We start from the raw sequence: 25223 nt of genomic DNA on the forward strand, positions 1-25223 counted from the left end.
GTAGAGGTGGTGGAGACAGACTGCATCTGAATTCAAGAAAATGTGAGAAACAAGCACATGGGATTTCTTGGGGGAAAGAGATGATGGTTACTGTGGATGGACAGACTGGATGGGCCATTTGGCCTTTATCTGCCATGTTTCTATAACCTCACAATGCAGGTGTAAAGAGCCTTAGCCAATAGGGAGAGGAGGAGATAGTGGATGGGCCATTTGGCCTTTATCTGCCGTCATGTTACTATGATATAAACAGTTACTTTCTCTGTCTCTATTGGCTAAGCTTTTTGTACCTGGGACAACAGAGGGTTATGTGACTTGTCTTAGGATCCAAGAACTGGAGTGAGAGTGGCTGAATCTCACAGATTATCTGTAGAGTTATACATTGTAAAACCTGAAATGTCCATCCAGTCTGTCCATTAGTTATACATATTATAAATTGTCTTTTTTATTTGATATTCTGGGCCTTAGAACGTAAAGTCCACCTGGTACTGTCCTAGGTTCCTGTCCAGGCTCACTCCAGCATATCCAGCTATCCCGTTATTTGCAGGATACCTACCGTAAAGTCTGGCCAGTAATGTCTTCATGTTCAAAGTTACTGGAGTTCCCATTGGGGTCATTCCGTATCAAGTAGTCTAATTTTAGAAAAGTGCCCCACCTCGCCATCATAGATTTTGATGACACTTTGTATGCAGAATCTTACATGATCCAAACGAACTTTGGTAAAGTTTAAGATCTGCCAGTGGAATATTTGTGGAGATATAGCTCTTTGTTTGATAACCATACCATACCACGACCATGTACAGTAGCCCTTCATAATGATGGCAACTTTAAAGTCAAAATATTTCCTTGGCCATTGAAGCAAAAGCAATGAAACTTGGCAATCTTATACAACTTTTTACATCTATTCAATGGAACTAATTTGGATTTTCATTTTTTGAAACTGAGGTACGTAAAAAGCCTTAAAGTAGGCCAAAAAAAATGGACTGTGCTCCTGTAATAATGAAGCTATCCCCGTCAAATTCTGTCTTATTTTGCGACATGATTTTGTTCTCAAATATACAATTTCAACTTATTAGCTAATATTGTTACTTTATAATTTCATAAAGTTTGTGTTTTCTTCAAAAAATGTCAAAAATTGGGTATTTTTAACCAGCATTTATAAAAAAGAATATTCTGGAAACATTTTCAAACTAACTCTAGTAGAAAGAGCATATTTCAGACCCCCTGAAAAAGTTGGGGTTTTCAACGCAAGCAAACAGTGCCTGAAAATAAGTGTCAAAGGTCGTGAAAGTTTCCATAGTAATGTAATACATTAACATCGAAATATGGTCAGCTCTTCAAGTTATAAACTGTTTTGCATTTTTTATGAGGAAAATATTTGATTGTGTTGGTTCATGGTAGCATTGCCACTACTCGTTTTAGGAATTTGAATCACTGTAGAGGTCACGCCTGATTGCTGTGCAATACCAGCCACGGGTGGGTCTCTTAGTTCAGGTTTTCAAGCCTGTAGTTTTGGTTTCTTCACTGAGGTTCCAAAGCCTTCAGTTGGTGTCTGTCTGGTTCCCAAGCCAACTTCTAAAGAGGGAAAGTAGTAATGGCTTTCAACTCGGTTGGGAACAGGTCTGGATGCCATGAGACTTCATTTCCAACTAGCCTAGGGCCTTGGTAGTCAATCCTAGTCCTTGAGAGCTAGAAATAGGTTACATTTTAGGATATTGCTAATGAATATGTTTGAAGAAGATTTGTATATCCAACTCCCTCTACTGTATGCAAATCTTATTCATGAGGTATATCTTGAAAACCTGACCTGTTGATGGCCATCAAGAACACTAAGGACATGGCATTTCTACTCTATTTTCTATTCCTTCCCAGTTTACTTGAGTTGTGATGACAGGCTTCCACCATGGACAGGGAACAGGTAAGGTCGTCTTGGATCCATCGTGGACCCTAATCTATCCCCTGCCTATCACTACTGCCTAGTATCCATAAATATTTTTACCAATCTCTAGGCTTAGCCAGCTTGAGCGAGGAAAGAAAGGAGATATGGTAGAGAATGACACGGTGGCTGTTACCCGCAGTAAGCCGCTGAAACGGTGGTGGTGGGGAAAACAATGTTCACCGCCCCCGTGGAGCGGTGAATGGCCCTGCCTCTGCCGCTTCCCAAGCATCTTCCTCCCTCCTGATCGCTGCCACCCGATTGCTACCACCTTAACATCTCCCTCCCTGCCCCTTACCTTCGCTGCAGGCAGTTTCTCTAAATTTGCTTCCTACAAGCAGCCGGAGCGTTGAAATCGCGTGGCTGCCATAAAGATCATCTCTGACACAACCAGAAGTTGCATCAGAGACGACCTTTCCTGCAGCCAAGCACAACTTCAACGCTCCGGCTGCTCGTAGGAAGCAAATTTAGAAATTGCCTGCCACAAAAGGCAGGGAGGAAAGGTGGGGTGGAGAAGAACAGATGCTGAAGGGACCTGGAGAGGTGGGGTGGCGAGGAATAGATGCAGAAGAGAACTGTGGAAAGTGGGGTGTGGAGGAATAGACGCTGAAAGGAACTGGGGAAGGTGGGGTGGGGAGGGGAGGAACAGAAGCTGAAGGGAACTGGGGAAGAGACTATGAGGGGAGCAGAGGGAAGAAGATGGGTACCAGACCAATTGGGGGGGGGTAGGGCGAGATGGAAGGGAGAGGCACAGTAACAGAGCAAATGGAAGACGCAGAGAGAAGGCAGACAGTGGATGGAAGGAATTGAATGAGGAAAAGATGAGGAAAGCAGAAACCAGACAACAAAGGTAGAAAAAAAATTTATACTTATTTTATTTTTGCTTTAGGATAAAGTAGTATATTGTGTTAATAAAAATTTATAAACAAAGCCCTGCCAGCTGAACATCTCTTTCTCTAGTTCAGCAGTCAGAACTTTGATTTATAAGGAAGGAATAAGCTAAATATTGCAGTACTGAGGCTTGTATGGATGCTGCGGGGACAAGGTCGGTGGTCGCGGTGACCCGTGTCATTCTCTATGGTATATGTCTCACGCACACCAACAACGAAGTCCTATTGCAATAAAGTTTGGCTTATGGAAAAACATTTGTTCAAGTTTTATATAGAGCCAAAGACTCAAACCCAGTTTCCTTAGCATGGGCAATGCTGACCTAGAACAATTCATTCTGGATGGTGATGGCAGATGCAGTTGACCATCCTCACACGAGTGGCTGCTAGTATTTATTTTATCTCTGGTATGCAAAAAGAAAGTGACAAACACCTATGAAGTCTGATGAGAAAAAGTTATAGTAACAATTTGTTTTTAATATAATTAAAACACATAAGTTGGTAACTTCATTTAATACAATAAACTTAATTAAAAGCACATTGAATAGTCTTTTTACATTTCGGTTTGAATGGAAAGGCAAAAGCATAAGTAGTTTTAACTTTACAATAGATTTTTAAATATATATATATTTTTTCTTTTTAATAAAGACTCAAATACACTTTAAACTGTGAGGGAACTGTAACGCTGTAATAATCAGTGCAAAATATCACCAGCTCTGCTCTGCTCCTCCTTGGGCTGTGGCCCCTGCATTTGTTCCTGAAAGACTGGCTGGATGTGGCTCATTAGCTTCTTGATTTTAATTCAGAAGATGAGACTGGAGAAGGCTGGAAGGGGTTTTAGGTGATCATGTGGTTGACCTCTATCTCCATACAAATCTGGCTGTACCTGGCCATAACCTGCTCTTAAAAATCTCCACTGGTGGGGGTTACATCACCTTCCTAGAATATCTGTTCCTCCTCCCTCAATAAAAAATAAGAATTCAAAGTGACAGAACAGTGTAGTGCTGTGCTAACTCCCCTCTCTATCTGCCCTCCTTCCTCCCCTCTCGCTACCTATTTGCCTTAACTCAAATTGTACGTCTCTTTGAACTTTTTTAGGCATAGAGCGGCTCAGAGATTAGATAAGGAACTGTTTTAGCCACTGCACCATGCTGGACAGTCCATAATTTGAAACAAGTAAGGAGGATCAGCAACTATGCAGGATCCTAATAAAAAAAAAAAAAAAAAGCTGGGGGGGGGGCATTGATGCTGGCGAGTATAAGAGACTTCTGATCAGACTACACTGGTGGCCATTTCAGGCATGCCTCATTTTTAAAAGTCAGTATGTCTGATCTTTAAAATATTTGATGGCTTCAGCCCAGAGTATTTGATTGGCTTATTTTCATTTCCAGCTAACCCCAGATTTTCTAAAGTTGAAGAATCCTATTTTTTTTCTTTCTCATTTTCAAGTGTTTGTTATAAGAAAGCATTAGAAGGAGTAAATGGGTAGATAGACAAGGGTGACCCAGTCGACATCGTATAACTAGATTTTCAAAAGGCGTTTGACAAGGTTCTGCATGAACGTCTATTTTGAAAAATTGCGAGCCATGAAATTGAGGGTGATATACTCACGTGGATTAAAAACTGGTTGGTGGATAGGAAACAGAGTGGGGGTGAATGGACAATACTCAGACTGGAAAAGCAGGGTTCAGTGCTTGGGCCAGTGCTCTTCATCATATTTATAAGACCTACAAAGAGACACAAATACGCTCGAGGAATGGGCTGCGAAATGGCAAATGAAGTTCAACATGAATAAGTACAAGGTGATGCATGTCGGTAACAAAAATCATGCACGAATACAGGATGTCCGGTGCTATATTTGGAGAGAGCCCCCAGGAAAGAGACTTGGGAGTACTTGTAGACAAGTCAATGAAACCATCCGCGCAATGCACGGTGGCAGCAAAAATGGCAAACAGAATGCTAGGAATGATTAAGAAGGGGATCACAAACAGATCTGAAAAGGTTATCATGCCATTATACCAGGCCATGATACGTCCCCACCTGGAATACTGCGTCCAACACTGGTCACCATACATGAAAAAGGACATAATACTACTCGAAAGGGTCCAGAGAAGAGCAACAAAAATGGTTAAGGGACTGGGGGAGTTGCCATACAATGAAAGACTAGAGAAACTGGGCCTCTTCTCCCTTGAAAAGAGAAGACTGAGAGGGGGGACATGATCGAAACATTGAAGATATTGAAGGGAATTGACTTAGTAGAGAAAGAGAGACTGTTCACCCTCTCCAAGGTGAAGAGAACGAGGGCACTCGCTAAAGTTAGAAGGGAAAAGATTCGGTACAAACGTAAGGAAGTTCTTCTTCACCCAGAGTGGTAGAAATTTGGAACACTCTTCCGGAGGCCGTTATAGGAGAAAACACCCTTCAGGGATTCAAGGCAAGGTTGGATAAGTTCCTACTGGAAAAGAACATACGCAAGTAAGGCTATACTCAAATAGGGCACTGGTCTTTGACCTAAGGACTGCAGGGCACGATGGACCACTGGTCTGACCCAGCAGCGGCAAATCTTATGTTCTTATGTGTTAAGATAGTTCAAATTTGGTGTTATTTACCAAAGGATCTCCGATCCATAAATTTTTATTATTACTTTTGGAAAATCTTAAAGATTGATATATTTAAGAAGGTATTTGCTGAAACATTCCCATTTTTTATTTCTTTTAAGTGCTTATTATCATGTATTGTTATTCATGTTGAGCCAAATCAAGAGTTGGCAGGAAACAAATACTATATTACATTGCATCTAGAAATTGTACAGGGCTTTTTAAAATTGTAAATTAAAATAAATCTTTTGCTATATCTGCAATTTAAAAAAATGCTTTTAGAGCCAACATGATATACATTTTATCTCTCTCTGATGAACTCAGAAATAAGATAATGGGCTGTTGGGCATCAGCCAGTTAGAATGCAGGAATCACTATCCTAATGGGTTGATGAAAGATGCTGTTATATTAGAAGAGAATTTGCCCACTGGATTGCAGAAACAGAACCAGAACCAGGTCTGAAAGCAAATGGGACACCTTGTAGGTGGTCAGTCCTCTAACAGCATAGTTGTTAAAGTAAGCCAGAGTAGGTCAAGTTTGAAGTGATCAGGAGTCAAAGGAGTAGCAAATTTGCTGGGCAGCCACCAGGAGTTGTGTGAACCCCTAGTCAGTGCAGTCGAGAAGAGCCCCTTTTCTGCAAAGGGGTTTGTTCTGACCTTCAATGATGTGGCACTGGACAATACAGCTGCAGAAAATAGACATTCAGATGGTCATTGCTGTCCTCTCTGATATGCCATCACTAATGTTCTGTCAGTTGTTTGACGTCATTAGATTGGAGAAGGCAAAACTCCTCTCTGTAATCTTGCTTTCACCCACCTCTCTCTAGTATTCACTCCCAGTCCTCAAGGACTGTCAACAGGCCAAGTTTGCAAGATATATATATCACAGTTGCATGCCTACTGCTGTTATCTTCTGTGAAAGGTGGTACAGTATATCAGATGACTAATAACTCATTAGGAGTATCCTGAAAACCTGGCCTTTGAAGACTAGGAGTGAATAATGTTGCACTAAGTCATTATAAGTGGGAAGTCCAAACTTTTGTTCAGTAGTGATAGTTGTTGGGGTGGTTTTTTTTTTTTGGGGGGGGCAGGTTTGGCCTCCTGGGTGTTTGTGGGAACAATGCTAGACAAGGAGCCAGGAGATAAAAAACTAAGCAAAAAGTTGGGTCACTTTTCTTCCTACCACAACACAGTGTGATTCTGGATATCCTGCCAACTGCATCAAGGTATGATAGAAACCAGGGCTGGATTTCCACTTCTGATGGCCTGACGTTAGTATACTGTTTAAGACCGAAAGCAATCGACTAACAAGTGCTGATATTACTAAACAGCCAAGTGCCTTTAATGAGAGGCGCTGCTGTTGATCATCAAGGGTAGGGTAATCCAGCTTTCATTATCATCCCATGCCATCCCATGTTTTGATTTCTATGTTCAAGTCCATGTATGCAACCTTGGAGGCAAAGTGGGGGGATCTGGATCAGCTTATTTCTGAACCCTATATTGACAAGTATGGCTTATCTTAAAGCATATTTTACTATTCAGCTGAATCCAAATGGTAATAGATATTGAGCTTTAACATAACAAAAATAAAAGAAACAATGTGAAATCAGTAGTGCTGCCCGATTCAGGGAAAAAAATTTTGATTCGATTCAGCCTATTGAATTGGTTATTCGATTCAATTGGTGGGTTTATTTTATAGCCTCTTCACCCCCTTTGCCCTCTCCTAACCACACTGGCACTGTGGTGTAAACAAAATCAACAAACAAAAAATACTTTTCCTCTCTATTAAATCCTAGCTCACGTTTGCGGTCTAACACCAGCTCTGGCATGATACACATTTCAAATCTGACATATTGTAATCACAAAATGGAAAATAAAATTCGTTTTTCTACCTTTTGTTGTCTGGTCATTATTCAAATCTTGTTGGTCCCAGGCTCTGGTTGTCTTCTGATAACTTGCTTGCCAGGGTCTCCTTCTTTCTTCGTGCTAACCATCCATCTGCCATCTCTGCCCTCCCCTTCCCTCCCCCGGAGGTCTGGCATCTTTCTTTTTTTTTGCCTCCATCCACAGATCCACCTTTTTTTAACTACCCTTTCATCCAGCATCTCTCCCTCCTTCCCCACCATCCCAGGGTCCACCATCTCTCCCTTTCTTTTCCCAATTACCCTCCTATCCAGTATCTCTATCCACCCCCCCCCCCCTCCACACCATCCCTTGTGTCCAACTTCTCTCTCTTTCTGTTCCTTCCCTCCCTAAATCCCAGTTTCCTCTATTTTTAGACCCATTATTCCCCCCCCAAAGTCCAGCATATGCACGTCTCTTTGAACCCCCTTCCCTCCCTCCCTCCCTCCGTGTACTTCTACACCAGGGCCCCCCTCCCCTGAAGGTCTGTTCCTCGCTGAAGGCCTGCACCCCACCTCAGAAGGCCTGTCCCCCCATCCCTGAAGGCCTGCCTATCCCACCTGAAGGCCTATGCCACCATCCCTGGCCTTTCCCCCCTTTGAAAGCCTGTCCCCCCTTAAAGGTCTGCAACCCCCCCTTGAAGGCCTGCCCCCCTGTAGGACTGTGCACCCCCCCCCCCCCGGAAAGGCCTCTGTGTTCCCCCTGGCCTCCCTGCACCGTTTACCTTATAGTTTCAGCCTGCAGCGAACATCGCGGTTACAGCGTCTTTGCAAAGTGCTTTGAGCTGTTTCCTCTGCTGCGGTCCCGCCCTTCTGACGTCGGAGGCAGGATTGCCGCTCCTGCTTTAGAGGGCGAGGGGGGAGGGTCTGAATCCGGAAGCCAATTTTTTTTTGTTTTGTTTTGAATCGATTCGAATCGATTCACCTGAAGTGAATCGGTGAACCAATTTGAATTGTGAATCGAGCAGCACTAGAAATCAGAGAACAAGTGTTTAGTTCAGTAGGATTTAGCACTCCTGTCCTCAGACTGGTTAGTTGGTTTGAATGCAGGCTTTGGGGCTTCAATCCTTGTCGTTTTCAACTGGCTGCATTTAGTTTCAGGGATAGTAAATCTAGCCCCGCTGCCACACAATCGCATACACGGACTTAAGAGTATGTCCCTAAGAAAAGCCAGAACAGAAAGTCCATCCTTACACTGGGCTTACAAGCAGACGGCCCACTCTCGTATTTGCATAAAAACAGGAAGAAATGGGTAATCCCAGTGCAAAGTGGATGGATCTGGGTGATACTCGGTTGGAGAAATACTTTCTACTATAAGAGAAATGCATTTCACTTGCAGCTCTGCCCATTAGCTAGTCTACTCAATATCCCCTGCCCCAGTCCTGTAAGCTCTGCCTTAACACAAGCCTCAAACACATGATTTTAAAGTGTTTGAGGCTTGTGCAGATGACAGAGCTCATGGGGACGGGAAAAATTGTCCCCGTGTCATTCTCTACAGCACTTAATCCTGTATTTCTGTTTCCTCATATTTGAAAAATAGATTTCTCCCGCATTGTTTATTTTGCACATCAAAAAGACGAAAGTGGCATTTCCCTTCCTTTGCAATTCCAATAAATTAACACCAAACAGCCACAGGAACGCACCCTTTGCTGCTTGATACACATCTTTATAATATGTATGTACACGACTGGAGAGATATCTGAAAGCAGGATATGCCACAATCCCAAACATAACTATTCAGCTGGCAGTTAAAAGCAAAATTGTTACAAAGGTTCTTCATTTTTCTTCCAATTTCTCTATCATATAATTTGTGGAGTGGAAAAAAGTCAGAATAAAGCCTTGTTTTCACTAGATTCAGGAAACATTGCCCCAAAGGCTACCCAGCACCCTGGGATTACAGTTGAGGCCCAAAGTCAAAAACTGAGATAGCCCAAAATCACCCAATCAGTGACAGAGCTGAGACTAGAACGGAGGCACAAAGGGATAAAGTGGCCCAAAGCAGCGTTTCTCAACTCGGTCCTGGAGTCCCCCCCTTGCCAGTCAGGTTTTCAAGATCTCCACAATGAATATGCATGAAAGACATTTGCATGTAATGGAGGCAGTGTATGCAAATCAAAGTTTATGCAAATTCAATGTGGATATCCTGAAAACCTGACTGGCAAGGGGGTACCCCTGGCCCAAAGTAGAAAGAGAGTGATAGAACTAAAACACGGGAAAATACAATTATACATCCCAAAGTTACACAGTCAGTGATGGAACTAGGATTAGAGCAGAGGCACAGAGTGGTAATGGAATTTGTTCAAGGTCGTGCAGGGAATCAACAGAAGAGGCCCAAATCCCCACAATCAGTCTAATACTGTAGCCAAAGGCTACTCCTCTCTCCTAGCACACGTCTATAAACTTTGATAAAAGTTACTTTTGCTCAACCATAGCCCTTGTTTCCAGCTTGGGCAAATACTCAGGGCTCTTTTTGCTAAATCACGGTAGAGCTTTTTACCGCAGGCCGACAACGTTCAATTCCAATGAACGTCACTGGCCTGCGGTGAGAAGCTCTACTGCGGTTTAGTAAAAGCCAGCATCAGTTTGCTTAAACGTCACCCCAAAATCCATTCAAATTGCCAACAGACACCAGTCGGATGGAGAATCAGAAGTAAGACTTATCAATGAATGATGTTGATAACCTCTAGGAAATTTCCCCACTTCTTAAATTATTTTCATTAGTTTATTCAAATATTTTCTATTCCACGTTTTGCAAGTCATAGCAAAGCAGTTTACAATAACAGAATAGAAAAAAAATAAAGTCACAACCTCACAACCAACAGAGAACAAAAAAAAGAAAAAACATACATAGTGTAAGAAAGCTGACTTAGCTAGGTTCACAGTAACAGAAAGATGTTGCAGTCATTAACCTGGACAACAGCACCTTAGACCATCCAATATGTCAATAATAAATGTATCAAACCCCACCAAAAAAGAGAGGGGCTAAAAACATATGACGAAGACCACTTTTCAGGACAAAATAAAGACAGAAGGTTCATAGAGGAAGACAGCAGTACAGCTGCTCAAAATACAGAAAAATAAATCTACAGATGGCACAAATATGCATTAAAAAGAAACGCTTCGCTATAAAATTAGCTCAACAGTCACACAATAGCTTAACAGCAGAGAGTTTCAACTCTACTTGCTCAGATGAGCAATGCCCTTGATGCAAGTCACCTCATCGGGCTTCCTCTCTATTGCCACCAGAAGTGGTGATGTTTGCCAGCCCTTATGACAGCGATTTTGGGAGCGGAAAAGGGGGAGGCGTGGCTTAGTTTTCCCACTGAAAGGCATCGGTTTAAGAATGATGAAGAGTAGGGAATTCATGAGTTGAGGGATAGGTATTCCTCCCTTCCCCTCTCTCCCCCCAGTCAAAAGTGGCAAAGGACAGTGGGTCCCAGGAAAAGATGCTTTCTGCTCCCAGGTCCTGTAATCATCTCCTCTCCTTCCCTTCCCCAGCAAGCAGGAAGCTATCTGAAACTTCTGTACATCTGGACTCAGGAGGCTGACCGTGAGATGGCAGTCCAGAGTCCAGCAATGCATGCAAGTTCATGCTGAGCTGTTGAAAAGTCCTAGGATGGGAGTAGTGCAGGAAGCATCAAGTGCCCCTTGTCATCCCCCCCACTGCTTTCTGCCTATTATGGTGACATGGAAACTCTGACAGCTTAAGGTTAAAAATTGTCCCTGTTCCTTTTGCAGAACTGGTTATGCCTCCACCTATTGGGTACAGCTCTGTGGATAAAAGTGCTAAAAATTACATGAGCTTCATTACGCATATACACACATCACTGAAAAGGACAAAACAAAGTGCTCACATGCCGTAAGATCGACTAAATCTGAAAGAACCCCAAAATATTAAGACAATGGGTTTCTACCAGGTACGGTTGGAAATGGGCTGACCCGGTATGGCTGTTCTTTTGTTCTAATGATCCCAACTCTATCTCCATAATAGCCTGGCCTGAGGATAGAGGGAAGGACCTTCTGCATGGCAGAACACAGCTACCGATCCACTTCCTTAACTAGTCTTTGAGTAAAACATGATTTCCTCCTATTTGTTTTATAAGTATTTCCATGTAATTTCATTGTACTTTTTGAAAAGGTAAAAAAATCGATTCGCTTTCACCTGTTCTACACCAGTGTTTCTCAAGAAGCGGTACGTACGCGGGCCGTCTGTGATTACAGGATTCTGGAAGGAGCTCTGGTGCATCACTGCACTGAGCAGACTTGGTAGTTGGAGGGGGTGGGGATGAACAGGGGAAAATTCCCCCGTTACATACCGTAGTTGCAAGCTCTTAGTAGTGAAGTCCTCCCCTGCCTTGGTTCTGAATGAATTAGAAGCCCAAAGAAACAGAACAGATCTTCTGGATCCACACAAACAAACAAAAAAAAATGCAAAAGCAAAGGGATTCAAGGTACCGGCCCCAAATCAAGTTAGCACCAGAAAATATACCCTACATTTGGAAAATAAACACACTTTAAAAAGTTACGTCAAGAAGGGACATGTATAACGAGCACAGGATTAAGGTGTGTAGACACCTTCCCATATCATCATTAAAATGTACTTTTTACTTTATACATATCATCTACTTTCAACATGGGCCCTGCTTCAAGAATGTCCCTCTGGTCTGGATCACCGTTATTTATTTTTATTTTTTTCAGGTCCCAGAGTGCTAGAACAGGAACAGCTTAGCAAATCAAAACAAGCTCATACACTTCTCGGCTCAGCTCTTAAATGCTGAGAGGCTCCCACTGTATACGAAGCTTGCCAGAACAACCCCATACACTTCTTGACGTCAGCTCTCAAATGCCAGCTAAGAAAGTCTGAAATGCAAGGCTTGCAGCTTCATCTGAATCATCTCGGGGCTCAGGAAAGGCTTTGGGACTTCTCAGGCACTCCAAAGTGTCCCAGAAGGTTGTACAAATGCTCCCCTTTCTCAGATTCAGGAAATTCTAGCTGCATGACTGTTTGTACATGTGTTACCAAAGTACTACATTCAGTGGTAAAAAATGATTCTTTCTGTCTTCCTCTAAGTCTCTCTTCTCTTGTACTGTCTCCCAAACCCCCTCTCTTTACCTCCGTCTAAGGCCTGGTAAGAAGTGGTCCAACTGCTCCAGTAACTTTCACTTTCCATCTATATTTTAACACATACAGTCTCCTCAGCCTTTGTCTCTTCTTTTTTTTTAAAAAAAAAAAAAAGATAATTTTAATTGTTGTGGCAACCTACAAAATAAATGACCTTGGATAAATATCCATCGTCACCACTGGCCTAACCACAACACATGACAGTCACCGACAGAATTAATCAGAAAGAAATATCAAACCCACATTTTCCATCTGCAAACACTTTACACCAGCTATTTAAATCTAAACATGAATTAGCCTTTCAATTATTAAGAATTAATTTCCACAGCCAGCAAAATAAGAAAATCGTAATACAGCCTTGCAGCAAGGGAATGCCAGATTTTGGAATTTTGCAAAATAGTGGCTATTTAGAACTCTTTCAAATTTATACCATGGGAGAATGTGTTGATTTTGTATCACAGGACCAATATTTGTTATTATTTTCTAATATAAAATTCAGAGCTGACAAGTTATGTAAATCCATGAGAGAGATTTTAGGCCAGTCTTGGATTTCTGACAACCTTACTCTGATGCATTATGGGACCTGCAGTGTTGCTAGTTGGGTGGAATCAGGGACTACAAATCCCACAGTGCTTTGGGATGTAAATTCAAAACCAGGACTGGCTAAAAAGTCTCCCTCCTGGAACTGGGTAACCCAGCAGCTCTGGAAATTAGCCATTTAAAATAGGGCTTCAGATTACTCCGCCTGCCACAAAGGACGACTGAGTAACTGGCGCAAAGGTTTATCCCAGGAATCTGCTCATATGTTTCCCAAACTAGGGTTACCATATTTGTAAACTAAAAAAAGAGGACACATGACACTGCCCCCCCCCCCCATCCCTGCCCATGACCCCACTTCTGCTCCACCCAAAGTGCCCTGCCCCGCCCCCGCCTCCCACTAGTCTTACCCCCAGCACAACCTCTTTCTATCTTTCTTCAGCCCACCGCACAAGTCTCCTGTATCCCCACATGCCTGCTCGACACTGCAATTTCAAAGTTTGGGCAGTAGCGTTAGCAACATTTTCCTGTTGCTGTCAGCCTGCCAGGAAGCCTTCACTCTGCACCATCCCATCTACGCGGCAGCACGAAATCACTGCAGAGCAAAGGCTTCTGGGGCAGGCCGACGGCAGCAGGATCAGATTGCTAATGCTACCGGTTGCCGGCTGCCCAAAGTTTGAAATTGCAGTGCCGAAGAGATATGTGGGCGTGAGGACAGGCCAACAGGACAACCATATTTATTTTTTTTTTGGGGGGGGGGGCTGGACTGGAGAGAGTGAGTCCAAAACCCGGACAAACTTCCTCCATTCCAGGAAACTGTCCAGACACCCAGAAAGAGGACAAGCCTGGGTAAATCCAGATGTCTGGTAAATCTATCCCAAATCCTTTCTCCAGCAGTACACCCAGCCCTTCTACTACACCCGATCAACTTTTGAAAACTGACTTCCAGTCTTTAACAAACTTGCTCACATTCCAGCTCATCAGATAAACTGGAATCTAATTTGCTTGCCAAAATATGACAATACCACCAAAGTCTTTCTCTCTCTCTCTCTCTCTCCAGATGTTAAAACTTTATAATCTTGCACCACTCAGCAGCAAAAGATTTTCCATGAAATCAAAAGTGCTACAAAGTCTGCAACTAGATCCAGCAAAGTTTTTGCAGCAGAGAGTAGGGGGTCTTCTGCTTCCCACCGTGGATGCAATGAAGCCAGTGCTCAGTCAGGACATGCATTTGGTTTGTTAAGGCACCCAAAACATTTTAGTGTGTTAAAAAAAATCCGTTTAACATACAATAACCTACAAATTAACAAACATGCCATTGGCGCACACAAATTAACACGAATGCGTGAAACAAACCAAACATAGTGGAGAAACTTCATTTTCTGAAAAGGAACGAAAAGTTTTTCCTGTGCCTATCCCTAGGGTTCAAAGACTGTGGTGGGAATTGAAGAATCTTAGTTGTCTCCATAAGAACTGGGAGGGATTTCTCAGCATGCAAAATGATTTGGCAAAACTGGAGGGGAAGGGAAGACATTTAGGTGAATGGTTGTTAAGGAATATAGGGGTCCTTTCACGAAGGCCTGCTAAATGCTAACACGTCCATTATAGTCTAGCGTTGAGCGCGTGCTGAAACGTCGAGCGCACCTTCGTGAAAGGACCCCATATTAAACTAAACTATTTGGGGAAAAAGCAATGAGCTAGCCAAAAAGAAAGAGAAAGTTTCACAGAAACGTTGCCCCATTTAAGCCAAAATGAAAATTCAGCATAAAATGTGGTTTTTGGGGGGGGGGGGAAAGGAGGAATACAGTTTCTACGGCTGGTATTTGAGAAGTCCAATCTGGAACCTGGATTAGCCCTGAGATGATGATGAATAAGGCAGGTCTCCGGGTCTACTGCTATTCGACAGATAAGGTTTGCTGACAAAGCCCTAAAGCAGGGGTGTCCAACCTGCGGCCCCGGTCGAGGGCGGTGCAGTGTTTTCCTCTGCTGCCCCCGGGTGTTTACCGTCTTGCTGCAGTGTTTGCGCGGTCCCAGAGACATTTTTTTCAGCCAAGGCGGCTCAGGGAAGCCAAAAGGTTGGACATCCCTGCAAAGTGAAGCCATAAAGAAAGCCACAGAAAGACAGGACAATATCAGGAGTCCATAATTACACAGATCAGGCAGCAAAATCCAGATGCAGAAGGATATACAAAGGACCCAACAAGGTCCATGTTTCGGCAGCTTCTGCCTTCCTCAGGGGTCCTTTTACACACTTTTACACACGCTAATCGAATTAGAGCACGCTATATGCAAATATAATGGATGCCTTGGCATTTAGCATGTGCTAATCTTTAGCATGCCTTAGTACAAGGACCCCGAAATCGTGTATAGAACAATTGACAGACAAGCAGATTTGCACCCAACCCTATACAGCACTAGTAAAAGCTCCTGATCTCTTCCTATCTTTCTGTGGCTTTTTCGGCTTTGTTTTTCTATAAAGCCATAAAGAGACACATATAAGAAAACCATCAGAAAGGTATAAACGCCCTTTTTCATTTTCCCCTCCACATCTCAAATACATTTGGGATTTGTAACCCCTTTGTCTCAGTAGTAAATTAGAGAACTACAGATCCCAGCATGCTTTGAGAATGTAAGTTGACCGTTAAGGCTTCCTGAAGAGTTCATAGTGTCATCTGATTCCTTAACCCTTGGCTCCTCTATCAGTCAGTTTAGATCATGGCTACATACGTTTTACCCCCACTATATGCATGAGCTTGTAGTCCCTGCTTGTTTTAGTGACATCCTGACTACAAGTCCCTGCATGCAGTGGGGGTAAACCAAGAACAGGATCAGCTTGCACAGATAACAGGTGCCAATTTTTAAATGTCCACACTGGGGCAAAGGCTTTGTGTGTCACTTGTACAACTTCTCAAGGCTAAAATGCTCAGATATTTGCACTTTGGAAATTTCTGCTGGTACAGCGAGTGCACAGTCCCTTGCTCCTGCTTTTCCAGCTGGTACAATTGTGCTGGAAGATTAGGCACATAGATTTGAACATACCATATACTCACAAATACCCTGACCTAAATTTAAGTTCATATATAGGCAATAACATCCACTTTACTAAAATAGTTAAAGGAGGATTCCAGTACAACGACTTACTAATTACATTCAGATACCTTCGTAGAAAACCCACGAATCTACATACCAGACACGTTTACAAAGGGGGTTTAGAAACAGCCACATTTTAAAACCTGACTCAAAACACCCCTAAAATGGTAACTTCCTCTCAATGCAGATAAATATATGTATGGAAAATCTGGAGACACTTTTTACCCAGGCCAATCTCCTAACTTCCCTTTTACTAAACTGTGATAGCAGTTATTAGTGCAGGAAGCCGACTGGATGTTCTGTGCTGCTTCCAAGGCTCCTAGGAACTCTATGAGCGTCGGGAGCTGCGCGGAGAATTCAGCGTGGCTCTCTGCGCTAAAAACCACTAACGCAGTTTAGTAAAATAGAGGGGGGGGGCTAGTAAGTTCTCTACATCAGTGGTCCCCTACCCTGTCCTGGAGGACCACCAGGCCAATCAGGTTTTTCAGCCTAGCCCTAATGAATATGCGTGAGAGAGATTTGCATATAATGGACGTGACAGGCATGCAAATCTGCTCCATGCATATTCATTAGGGCTAGGCTGAAAACCCGATTGGCCTGGTGGTCCTCCAGGACAGGGTTGGGAACTACTGCTCTACATGGATGATCTTGCCCTCCAGTCTAGCACCATTCACTGAGCTTCTCTCCGTTTCATTTTCAATGTACTAAGTACATCTTTTGCTGCTTCTATTATCTAATTACAAATTCTGGATTAAATGTCAATGTCTCTGGAGCCCTCGCAAATTCTTATTTAGAATTACTGAGTTTCATCTAACCCAGCATATAACATTCAAGATACAATACTGGCATAAATTAAATAACATCATTTAGATATAAGGTTTTCCCTTCCAGAAGTTGGAAGATAATAATTCTTCATCTTCTTTTTTAAATAATCAAAGCATTAAACAATGTGTATCCAGATAAACTGATGGTTTAGCTCTTGACCTCAGCATGGTACTTCCCTGTCATTCAAGGACTTTCAGAGCTGTGCTGAAGATTTTCAGGCATTTTTACAAGGCCTTCGATGGGCTTGAAGTTGCTCAAAATGTCAGTGACTCCAACAAAATACAGAAAAGCACCAGACACACCAGAAAAAAATATAGGCTTTAGAAAGGCAGGGAAGGGGGGGTCATGGGTGGAGGTTAGACTATGCATGGAAAATGCATGAAACGCCAGCAAAATCCAGAACAACAGTGACAGAAAAGGTCAGAGACTCTAGAAATATGCAGAACGCAGAGACTGGAAATGCTCAACACTCCAGAAAAGGCAAAAAGAGCCCGATCTAGGGATGGATTATACTGGATGTTCCAGAAAAGAGGCTACGAATGCAGGTCGCACAGAGTCCAAAACCGCCAGACACGTCTAGAGGGTGCCTAGACTACATTCCGCCAATGGCACGGGAAGGGCTCTAGAAGACCCTGCTCCAAATGGCTATGGAGTGGCCAAGATATTGTCCGCAATTGAAAAATTTTGTGGGCTTTGTGAAGCCAATAAAAATCAGCTACGCCTGCATCTTGTCAAATTTAAAGGGTGTCTTGGTCACCCGCTTCAATATAATTTCAATTTTGTTTCTTTTGAAATAACAAAATATAGTTTTCAGTGCCTAACTGGAACCCAGTTACTTCTTCACCTATAAAGACATTGCACATGTATACACACGCGTGTGCACATACAGTTCTGCACAAAGTCACTGCTTAATGAGGAGGGGGAGGAAGGGGCTGGGTGTGTGGTGGCAGGAAGCAGTGAGAGTGCTGTTAATTTCCATTTTGCATAGAAATGTCTAAAAACCAAAAAAAGTAAGAGTAGCCACATGATTATCCGACAGGGTTTGTCAAAAATAATACTTATATCAAAAGACGCTCACTAAAGGCGCGCAGATAGGCAGACTGCAGGAGAACTGAGTACGCACAGTGGGAGTTAAGACTTCGTTAACGGTGACCATGTACAGGATGATCCCTTGGGGCCCTCCCTCCTCCTTTTTATGATTTCACGTCTTCATCGTTCTGTTCCAGACCTCTGAATCCAAACGACTTTGTAAAGGTCCAGACCAGAGGAAGGGGCCCCTGGAGTTACAGAGACAAGGCGTGGAGGGGGGATGGAGAGTGAAAATGGCGGGGAAGGAGGAGAAGGAAGAAGATGGTAGTGGTCATGGTGGTGGTACAGATGGGGTCATTGGTCATGCCCTCCTCAGGCTTTCTTCGGGGGTGGGGCCAACTTAATAATTTCTTCTTCTGATGGCTGTCGAATAATATCTGTGAAAAGGGACAAGAAGGAGGTGTATGAGTTCCAAGAATCGTACTGAGTGTGGTGCAGGGGTTACAGCTCCAGCCTCAGCACCCTGAGGTTGTGGCTTCAATCCCTTTTAAGTCACTTATTCCTCCACTGCCCCACTATCCTTGATAGATTGTGAGCCCACCCGGCAGACAGGGAAAATGCTTGACGTACCCGGATATAAACTGCTTTGAGTGTGATTGTAAAACTAAATTAGGGTTACCATATGGCTCCAGAAAAAGGAGGATGGATTGATTTCCATTGAAAGCAAAGGAAGTAAAATCCGAATGTAACCCTACCTGGAAGCAGCCACAAGTGGGCTTCACCCCTCCCACCATTGCCCCCATTGGATCAGTGCTAGGTATACCTGGGAAAGACCTATCTAGACAGGGGGTGGCTGAAGGTTGAGGAACTGTTCTGGATAAGCAGGATGGGGCTCCCAAGGCTCAGGGCACCTTATCGATAGTTAAGTGAGTCCTGGCCAATATTCAGTATTGGCCAAAATTAGGACCGCTTTTGAGCTACCTTAGCCATGCAGGTTCTGGCTCTGAATATTGCTTTCACTCGCGTTACTACTGGCTTATGGTTACCAGATGTCTGGGAAAACTTGGACATGTCCTCTGCCCAGAGGGATCTCCAAATCCTGGCAGTTTGTCTGGGTTTTGGGAGGCCCCAGGCTCGGGGCCATATCTGGATATCCTCTGCGCATGCAATGGGCGGACGTCATCACGTCGATGCCCTTTTGGGTGGGGCTCATCCTTACACAGAGGACATCCAAAAACAGCCCCGAGCTCAGGGGAGGCACATGGTTTGTCTGGGACGGGGCTGGGACAGGGAAATCTGGTAATCCTATGCTGGCTCCCCCCCCCCCCAACTTTGCCCCCTGTACTGTCTCCGGTAGGCACATTTTGGGGGCCCCAATCAGAGTCAATATTCAGCAGCACTGGCTGGTTAAGTGCTGTCGAATATCGACAGTTGGGCAGCCCCTCTCTGTCCACTTAAATCGCCATGAACAAAGGGACACGGCTACAGCTGGCTCAGCTTGCCCAGATGACCCAGAGCTCCTCGGTAACTCCACTTCCTGCCCAAGACCACAGGCATGGTTGATCTGTTTCCAGCGAGCTGATGACTCACCTTTATATTTTTTGGCACTGGGAATGCGAGTGAGTTTTGTGTCAACTTCATCTTCCTCTGAAATCTTCAACACTTTGGTCCGGTAATCGATGACCATCGTGAGGAGGTCCGGGCGCCGTGAGATCTCAAAAATGTGCTCTATGTAGGAGAGGTTGTCTGTACGGAAAAAGGATGGGGTTTTATAATTCTCTTACGCCAGTCTAAAATCAAGCAATGTAGCAGGATAACATTATCTCCACATGGAGAGCAAAGCAGATGATGGGAAGCGAGAGAGACAGGAGAAAATGTGGTGAAGAGAGAGGAAGTAATGGAGACAGCAAAAGGAGAGGTGAATAGCATGAAAAGAGCCTGACTTGAATTCAACAGAAATTCAGTCTGAAACCCTTTTGCTAGAATGGGCCACCACAGCCCCAATTCCTAGGAGTGGTCGAATGAAAATGCTCCTTGGGTGATGCCAGAAACAGTTTTTTCTCCCAAAACAGCTAGCATGCCTTTTTTTTTTTGCTGGTTGGAGGGAGAGGTGCCAATGCTGCTGCCCCACCTGGTCTGGGCTGGCGCAAGCAGGAAACCCCCAACTCATCATTTTGCCCGTGATGTTTCCCTGCCATCGCAACCAGTTTGCACACAAGACAGGAGCTTTGTGTCTTTTTCAAATCTAATGCCATTGTCCCACATCTTGCTTTTTTTTCCTCTTTTTATAATCTACATTCTGCATATCCTACAATTCTATGCGGATTACAAATGATTCAGGTTCTCAAGCATTTTTTAATAACTGTCCCAGCGGGCTCCTGCTCTATTCGAACCCACAACCTCAGGGTGCCGAGGCTGTAGCTCTAGCCACTGCACCACACACTCCCCATCATATGGTTCTTGATATGTGGCCGCTGAGGAAGAAGTGTTGTCTGAAACACAGACCGTGTTGGGTCCCGCCTTCTTATTACAGAGAACCATTCTTTGGCAAACAACATTTCATCGACTCCAACAAAGTCCCTCTCTTTTGCAGTATTCTTGTTGGTTTTGTTGTTCGACTCCCTACTGCAATTTTTTGGACCCTTTTTTTGTTTTGTCCCTGCAATCAAAAACAGAAAGGGAAGACTTTTGGGCCAGGAAGAACCAGAAGAACATGATCCATTTAGAAGTTTGCTGCTGCAAGAAGGATGCCAAGATGCCACAGGTATTTCACCCTCAAGCGTAAGCAGCAGCTCTGTGGGCGCTGGTGAGCGCGCTCGGTATTGAACAAAGTCCCTTCACTGTGTCTGTGGAGGGGTAATTTGTATTTTGTTTAGCAATTCTGAGGTTTTGTGACTGTAAGAGTTGATAATCCCTGCACCATTAAAGAGAAGATGACAAACCCTGGTATTCTTACCGTTATCATATGGCTTTTAAACATTTTAAGAGATTTTTGCACATTTGGTGTTATTTCTGCAAATTCAATTCACTTCTGAAATATAGAAACTCCTCTGCCAAGGTATCTCCAGTTTGCCCAGCACCTCCTGCTGTTTCAGAACTCACGAACACACACAGCTCTGTCAATTCATCTAGTCCTGCCCTGGAACCCCTAATGCGGCAGTGTTCACAAACACACAGAACTCTGTCAATGCACCTCAGTCCTGCCCTGTAACACTCCCTGAAGAGATACACACACACACACAGCTCTGCCAGCGCACCCCGCTCCGAGCAGCTGTTTCTTCTCCGCTTCCACCTGCTGTCCTGTCTCTAGAAATCGGTCAGGTACTGAACCTCTGGGTCATCCTTTTTTCATTTCTTATTTAACCGATTCATAACCCATGTTTCCAAATAAACATGTCTTGTTCAACCTTCCAACCCACAGCCCATTTTCATAGTGTTTTTAAATATATACAAAAATTGGTTTTAGAAAACAGATGGGTAATTTTTGAAGGAGACTTAAATCATTTTGTGTTAATAAAGGCTATATTGATTGTTTTATTTACGAGGGTTTGCAGGCGGCCCAAAGTCTCTTCCTTCCATATAATAAATGCACCTCATTCACAGGACAAGAGTCATGATGACCCCTCCCCACCCCAATCCATCCTACTCCCATACGAGACCTGTTAAACTCGCTAAGGTCCATCTTGGCCAGTATTCCATCTTCCTCAGCATCGTACAGCTCCCGCTTGAAGGGGGTGTCCTGCAGTTGTTTGGATTTTTGTGAAACAGCATGCACGAGGGCAGTCTGCTCCACACACAGGCGTGAAAACCAAGCATGCGCAGGAGTCAAGCTTCGTTATGTGAGTGGGTGGCCTTGCGTGGTGCGGTGGTGGCCCAAGAAAAGAGCCACCTACCACCAGGCTTCAGGTGCAGGAGCTTGGGGAACCCTGCCAGTCAAAGCAGAAGACAACACCTCAAGTTTTGGGGGGCCCCCAACCCAAACTGGGTGGGGGGTGGGGCAAGAGCAAAATTTGTTCGGATTTGGGTTTGCAGGGGGGGCAGGGCAAAATTTGTCCCTCCCTCCACTTTGGGATCAGGCCCCCCTAAAACCCAAGGTCTGGCTCCACTCCTGACTGAATCACCCCATTTCACGTCCACACAGTTGGCTCTGTGCTGTGGGAAGCAATCCTTCCTCTGGTGAGTGTTAAACCTGCCCCCCTGACCCTGTCACCAGGTTCCCTCTCCCACAATCAAAAATAATTATAGTCTTCAGTGGTTCAGGGACAAATTCAGCAGGCGTTACAACTGTCAATTTTGCAGCAAATGTGCATACATTATATAGATTTCCATGTTAAATACAGCTTATCTTATGTTATAAAAATAAAGTAATTTTCTGACCCTTCTTATTTGTCAGGGTGATTCATTTTGTTTTCGGGTGGGAGAAGGGGAAGGAACGGTTTATGGCTTATTACTTTCTTGTAATAATACCCTTCAGAAAGTAAAAAAGCAATTAACATCAAAATACCCAAAATATAAAAAAAAAATTAGAAAACCAGGAAGAAAGATAGGAAGAAATGGAGCGACATTACAATGAAATAACCATGCGCTTACAAGGATAATTAATTAATATTATTGGTGTAGAAAGAAATGAAAATGATAAACAGATTCATTTTAAAGATCACTGGAGAGGAGGAAGGGCTGACCTGGAGGTGGGGGAATGAAAAGGGTTCCTTCAGATAAAGAGGAGAAGGAGGGGGGCAGAGGACTAGAGAAGGATTGGACATGGGGGGTCATAGGGGGAAAGGATCAGAGATGGGAGAGGGGCAGGGAAAGGAAGATCAAGCCTGGAGGAAGATCTAGATCCTGGGAAAAAAGAGGCAGAGAGTGAGAGAATTCTCTCACTCCCTTCCCCGCCTACCCCTCCAAAGTCAGTTCTTCTCTTCTCCCTCCAGTAACTCTCGCCTTCCTCCCTCCATCCCCACTTCTCATTCTCTTTCTTCATCTCTCCTGTTGAGTCTCTCCTCATTCCTTCCACTAGAAAAGGTTCAAAGAAGAGCAATCAAGATGATAAAGGGGATGGAAAGACTAAAACAGTAAGGGCTCTTCAGTTTGGGGAGATGTGATTGAAGTCTATAAAATCCTGAGTGGAGTAGAACAGGTAGAAGTGGATCAATTTTTCACTCTCAAAAAAGACAAAGACTAGGGGACACTCGATGAAGTTACAGGGAAATACTTTTAAAACCAATAGGAGGAAATATTTTTTCACTCAGAGAATAGTTAAGCTCTGGAACACGTTGCCAGGGGATGTGGTAAGAGCGGATAACGTAGCTGGTTTTAAGAAAGGTTTGGACAAGTTCCTGGAGGAAAAGTCCATATGTTATTGAGAAAGACATGGGGAAAGCCACTGCTTGCCCTGGATTGGTAGCATGGAATATTGTTACACCTCGGGTTTTGGCCAGGTATTAGTGACCTGGATTGGTCACCGTGAGAACGGACTACTAACCAAGTAAAGCAGTTCTTATGTTCTTATCCTCCATCAAATCTTACCCTTTTCTCTAACTTCTTCCCTCCTTCCAGTGTTCACCATCCTTCCCTCCCCCTACAGATTTTCACCTTCTTCTCTACTCCTCTCCTTTGATTTTTATTCTGTTCTTCCTCTCCTCAATTCTACCGGTTCCCTCCCTTTTTGAAGTGATCTTTCAGGAACAGGTACCTCAGCCCACACCCTTCATCTTGGAACTTGATTTGTGGTTTTAACCCACATGGGACACCACAGTGCCAGTGGGATCAAGCCTTGAGCCAGGTTACAGGTATCAGAGAAGGACATAACCCGAAACCCTTCGCTGGATGCCATTTAGAAACACAGAACATAGAAACATAGAAAGATGACGGCAGAAAAGGGCTATAGCCCATCAAGTCTGCCCACTCTACTGACCCACCCCATTAAGTCTGAGTACTACTGACCTAGTTCCTTAACTCAACCCCCGTAGGGATCCCACTAGGACGTCCCATTTATTCTTAAAGTCAAGCACACTGGTGGCCTTGATCACCTGCTCTGGAAGCTTGTTCCAGTGATCTACAACCCTTTCTGTGAAGAAATACTTCCTTACGTCACTATCGAATTTCCCTCCTTTGAGTTTGAACGGATGCCCCCTTGTGACCGAGAGTCCTTTGAGAAAGAAGATGTCTTCTTCCACCTCGACACGTCCCGTGATGTATTTAAATGTCTCAATCATGTCCCCCCTCTCCCTGCGTTCCTCCAGAGTGTAGAGCTGCAATTTGTTTAGTCTTTCTTTGTTCGAGAGACCCTTGAGCCCCGAGATCATCCTAGTGGCCATCCGCTGAACCGACTCAACTCTAAGCACGTCTTTACGGTAATGTGGCCTCCAGAATTGCACACAGTACTCCAGATGAGGTCTCACCATGGTTCTGTACAGTGGCATTATGACTTCAGATTTGCAGCTAACGAAGCTTCTATTGATACATCCCATAAGTTGCCTTGCTTTGGATGAGGCCTTCTCCACTTGTTTGGCGGCCTTCATGTCTGCACTGATGATTACTCCCAAGTCCCGTTCTTCTGAAGTCCTAGCTAGTGTTTCTCCATTTAAGGTGTAAGGTTTGCATGGATTTCTGCTACCGAGATGCATAACCTTGCATTTCTTAGCGTTGAAGCCCATCTGCCATGTCGAGGACCAGTTTTCCAACGTAAGCAGATCCTGCGTCATACTATCCTGCAGATTGCTTTCACTTACTATATTACATAGTTTGGCGTCATCAGCGAATAGAGTTACTTTACCCTGAAGCCCTCGGGTCAAGTCCCTTATGAATATGTTAAAAAGGAGTGGACCCCTTTGATCAGTTACCACCACGCTACGGTTTTTTAAAAGGTTGGATGGGGGGGATGAGCCTTCAAGTCTTTAAAATCCCACCCTGTCCGCACACCCCCCCTCAAAGAGTTCCACAATTTAACTCCTGTGCCACATAAAGCAGTTTGACTAAGTTTCTGCATATCTTGGGCTACCGTTGATCTTCAAAAGTGACACATTTTCTGACCTCAGTGACCGACCGGGATGAGAGATGGAAGCTGTTCCATAATCCCATGATGTTTTCTGCCCTTTTTCTTGCCATTTGTAGACGGCGTGACCAGAATAACATGCTGTGGGTGCACCATGGACTTGTAGCTTGAATTTATAAAGTCCTGCAGCTCTTGGGGGGAGAACTGGAGGGGGGGGAGGGGAGGTCATCAGGGAAGAAGCTCACATAAAAACACTTTTGTAGAAAAGCAAAGATTCTTGCTCCAGAAGAGCAGACAGAAGCGAGCGAA

The 25223-nt window shown here is 44.0% G+C and overlaps 1 protein-coding gene across 2 annotated transcripts in view; it reads right to left on the reverse strand.

The window, feature by feature from the left end:
* Positions 1-25223, reverse strand: part of PEA15 (proliferation and apoptosis adaptor protein 15) — a 55611-nt gene that overhangs the window by 6288 nt on the left and 24100 nt on the right. The window contains exons 4-5 of one of the 2 annotated variants that reach the window (XM_033924984.1): positions 19511-19666; positions 16619-18357 (exon numbers count right to left, since the gene is read on the reverse strand). In XM_033924984.1, coding sequence (XP_033780875.1) covers positions 18293-18357; positions 19511-19666 — 221 coding nt within the window. In that variant the 3' untranslated portion in view covers positions 16619-18292. Of the gene's footprint in view, positions 1-16618; positions 18358-19510; positions 19667-25223 lie in introns of those variants that run through there. The other variant, XM_033924985.1, reaches the window with a different exon arrangement.

Source organism: Geotrypetes seraphini, chromosome 16 (assembly GCF_902459505.1).
Source record: "Geotrypetes seraphini chromosome 16, aGeoSer1.1, whole genome shotgun sequence".
Taxonomy (NCBI): Eukaryota; Metazoa; Chordata; class Amphibia; order Gymnophiona; family Dermophiidae; genus Geotrypetes; species Geotrypetes seraphini.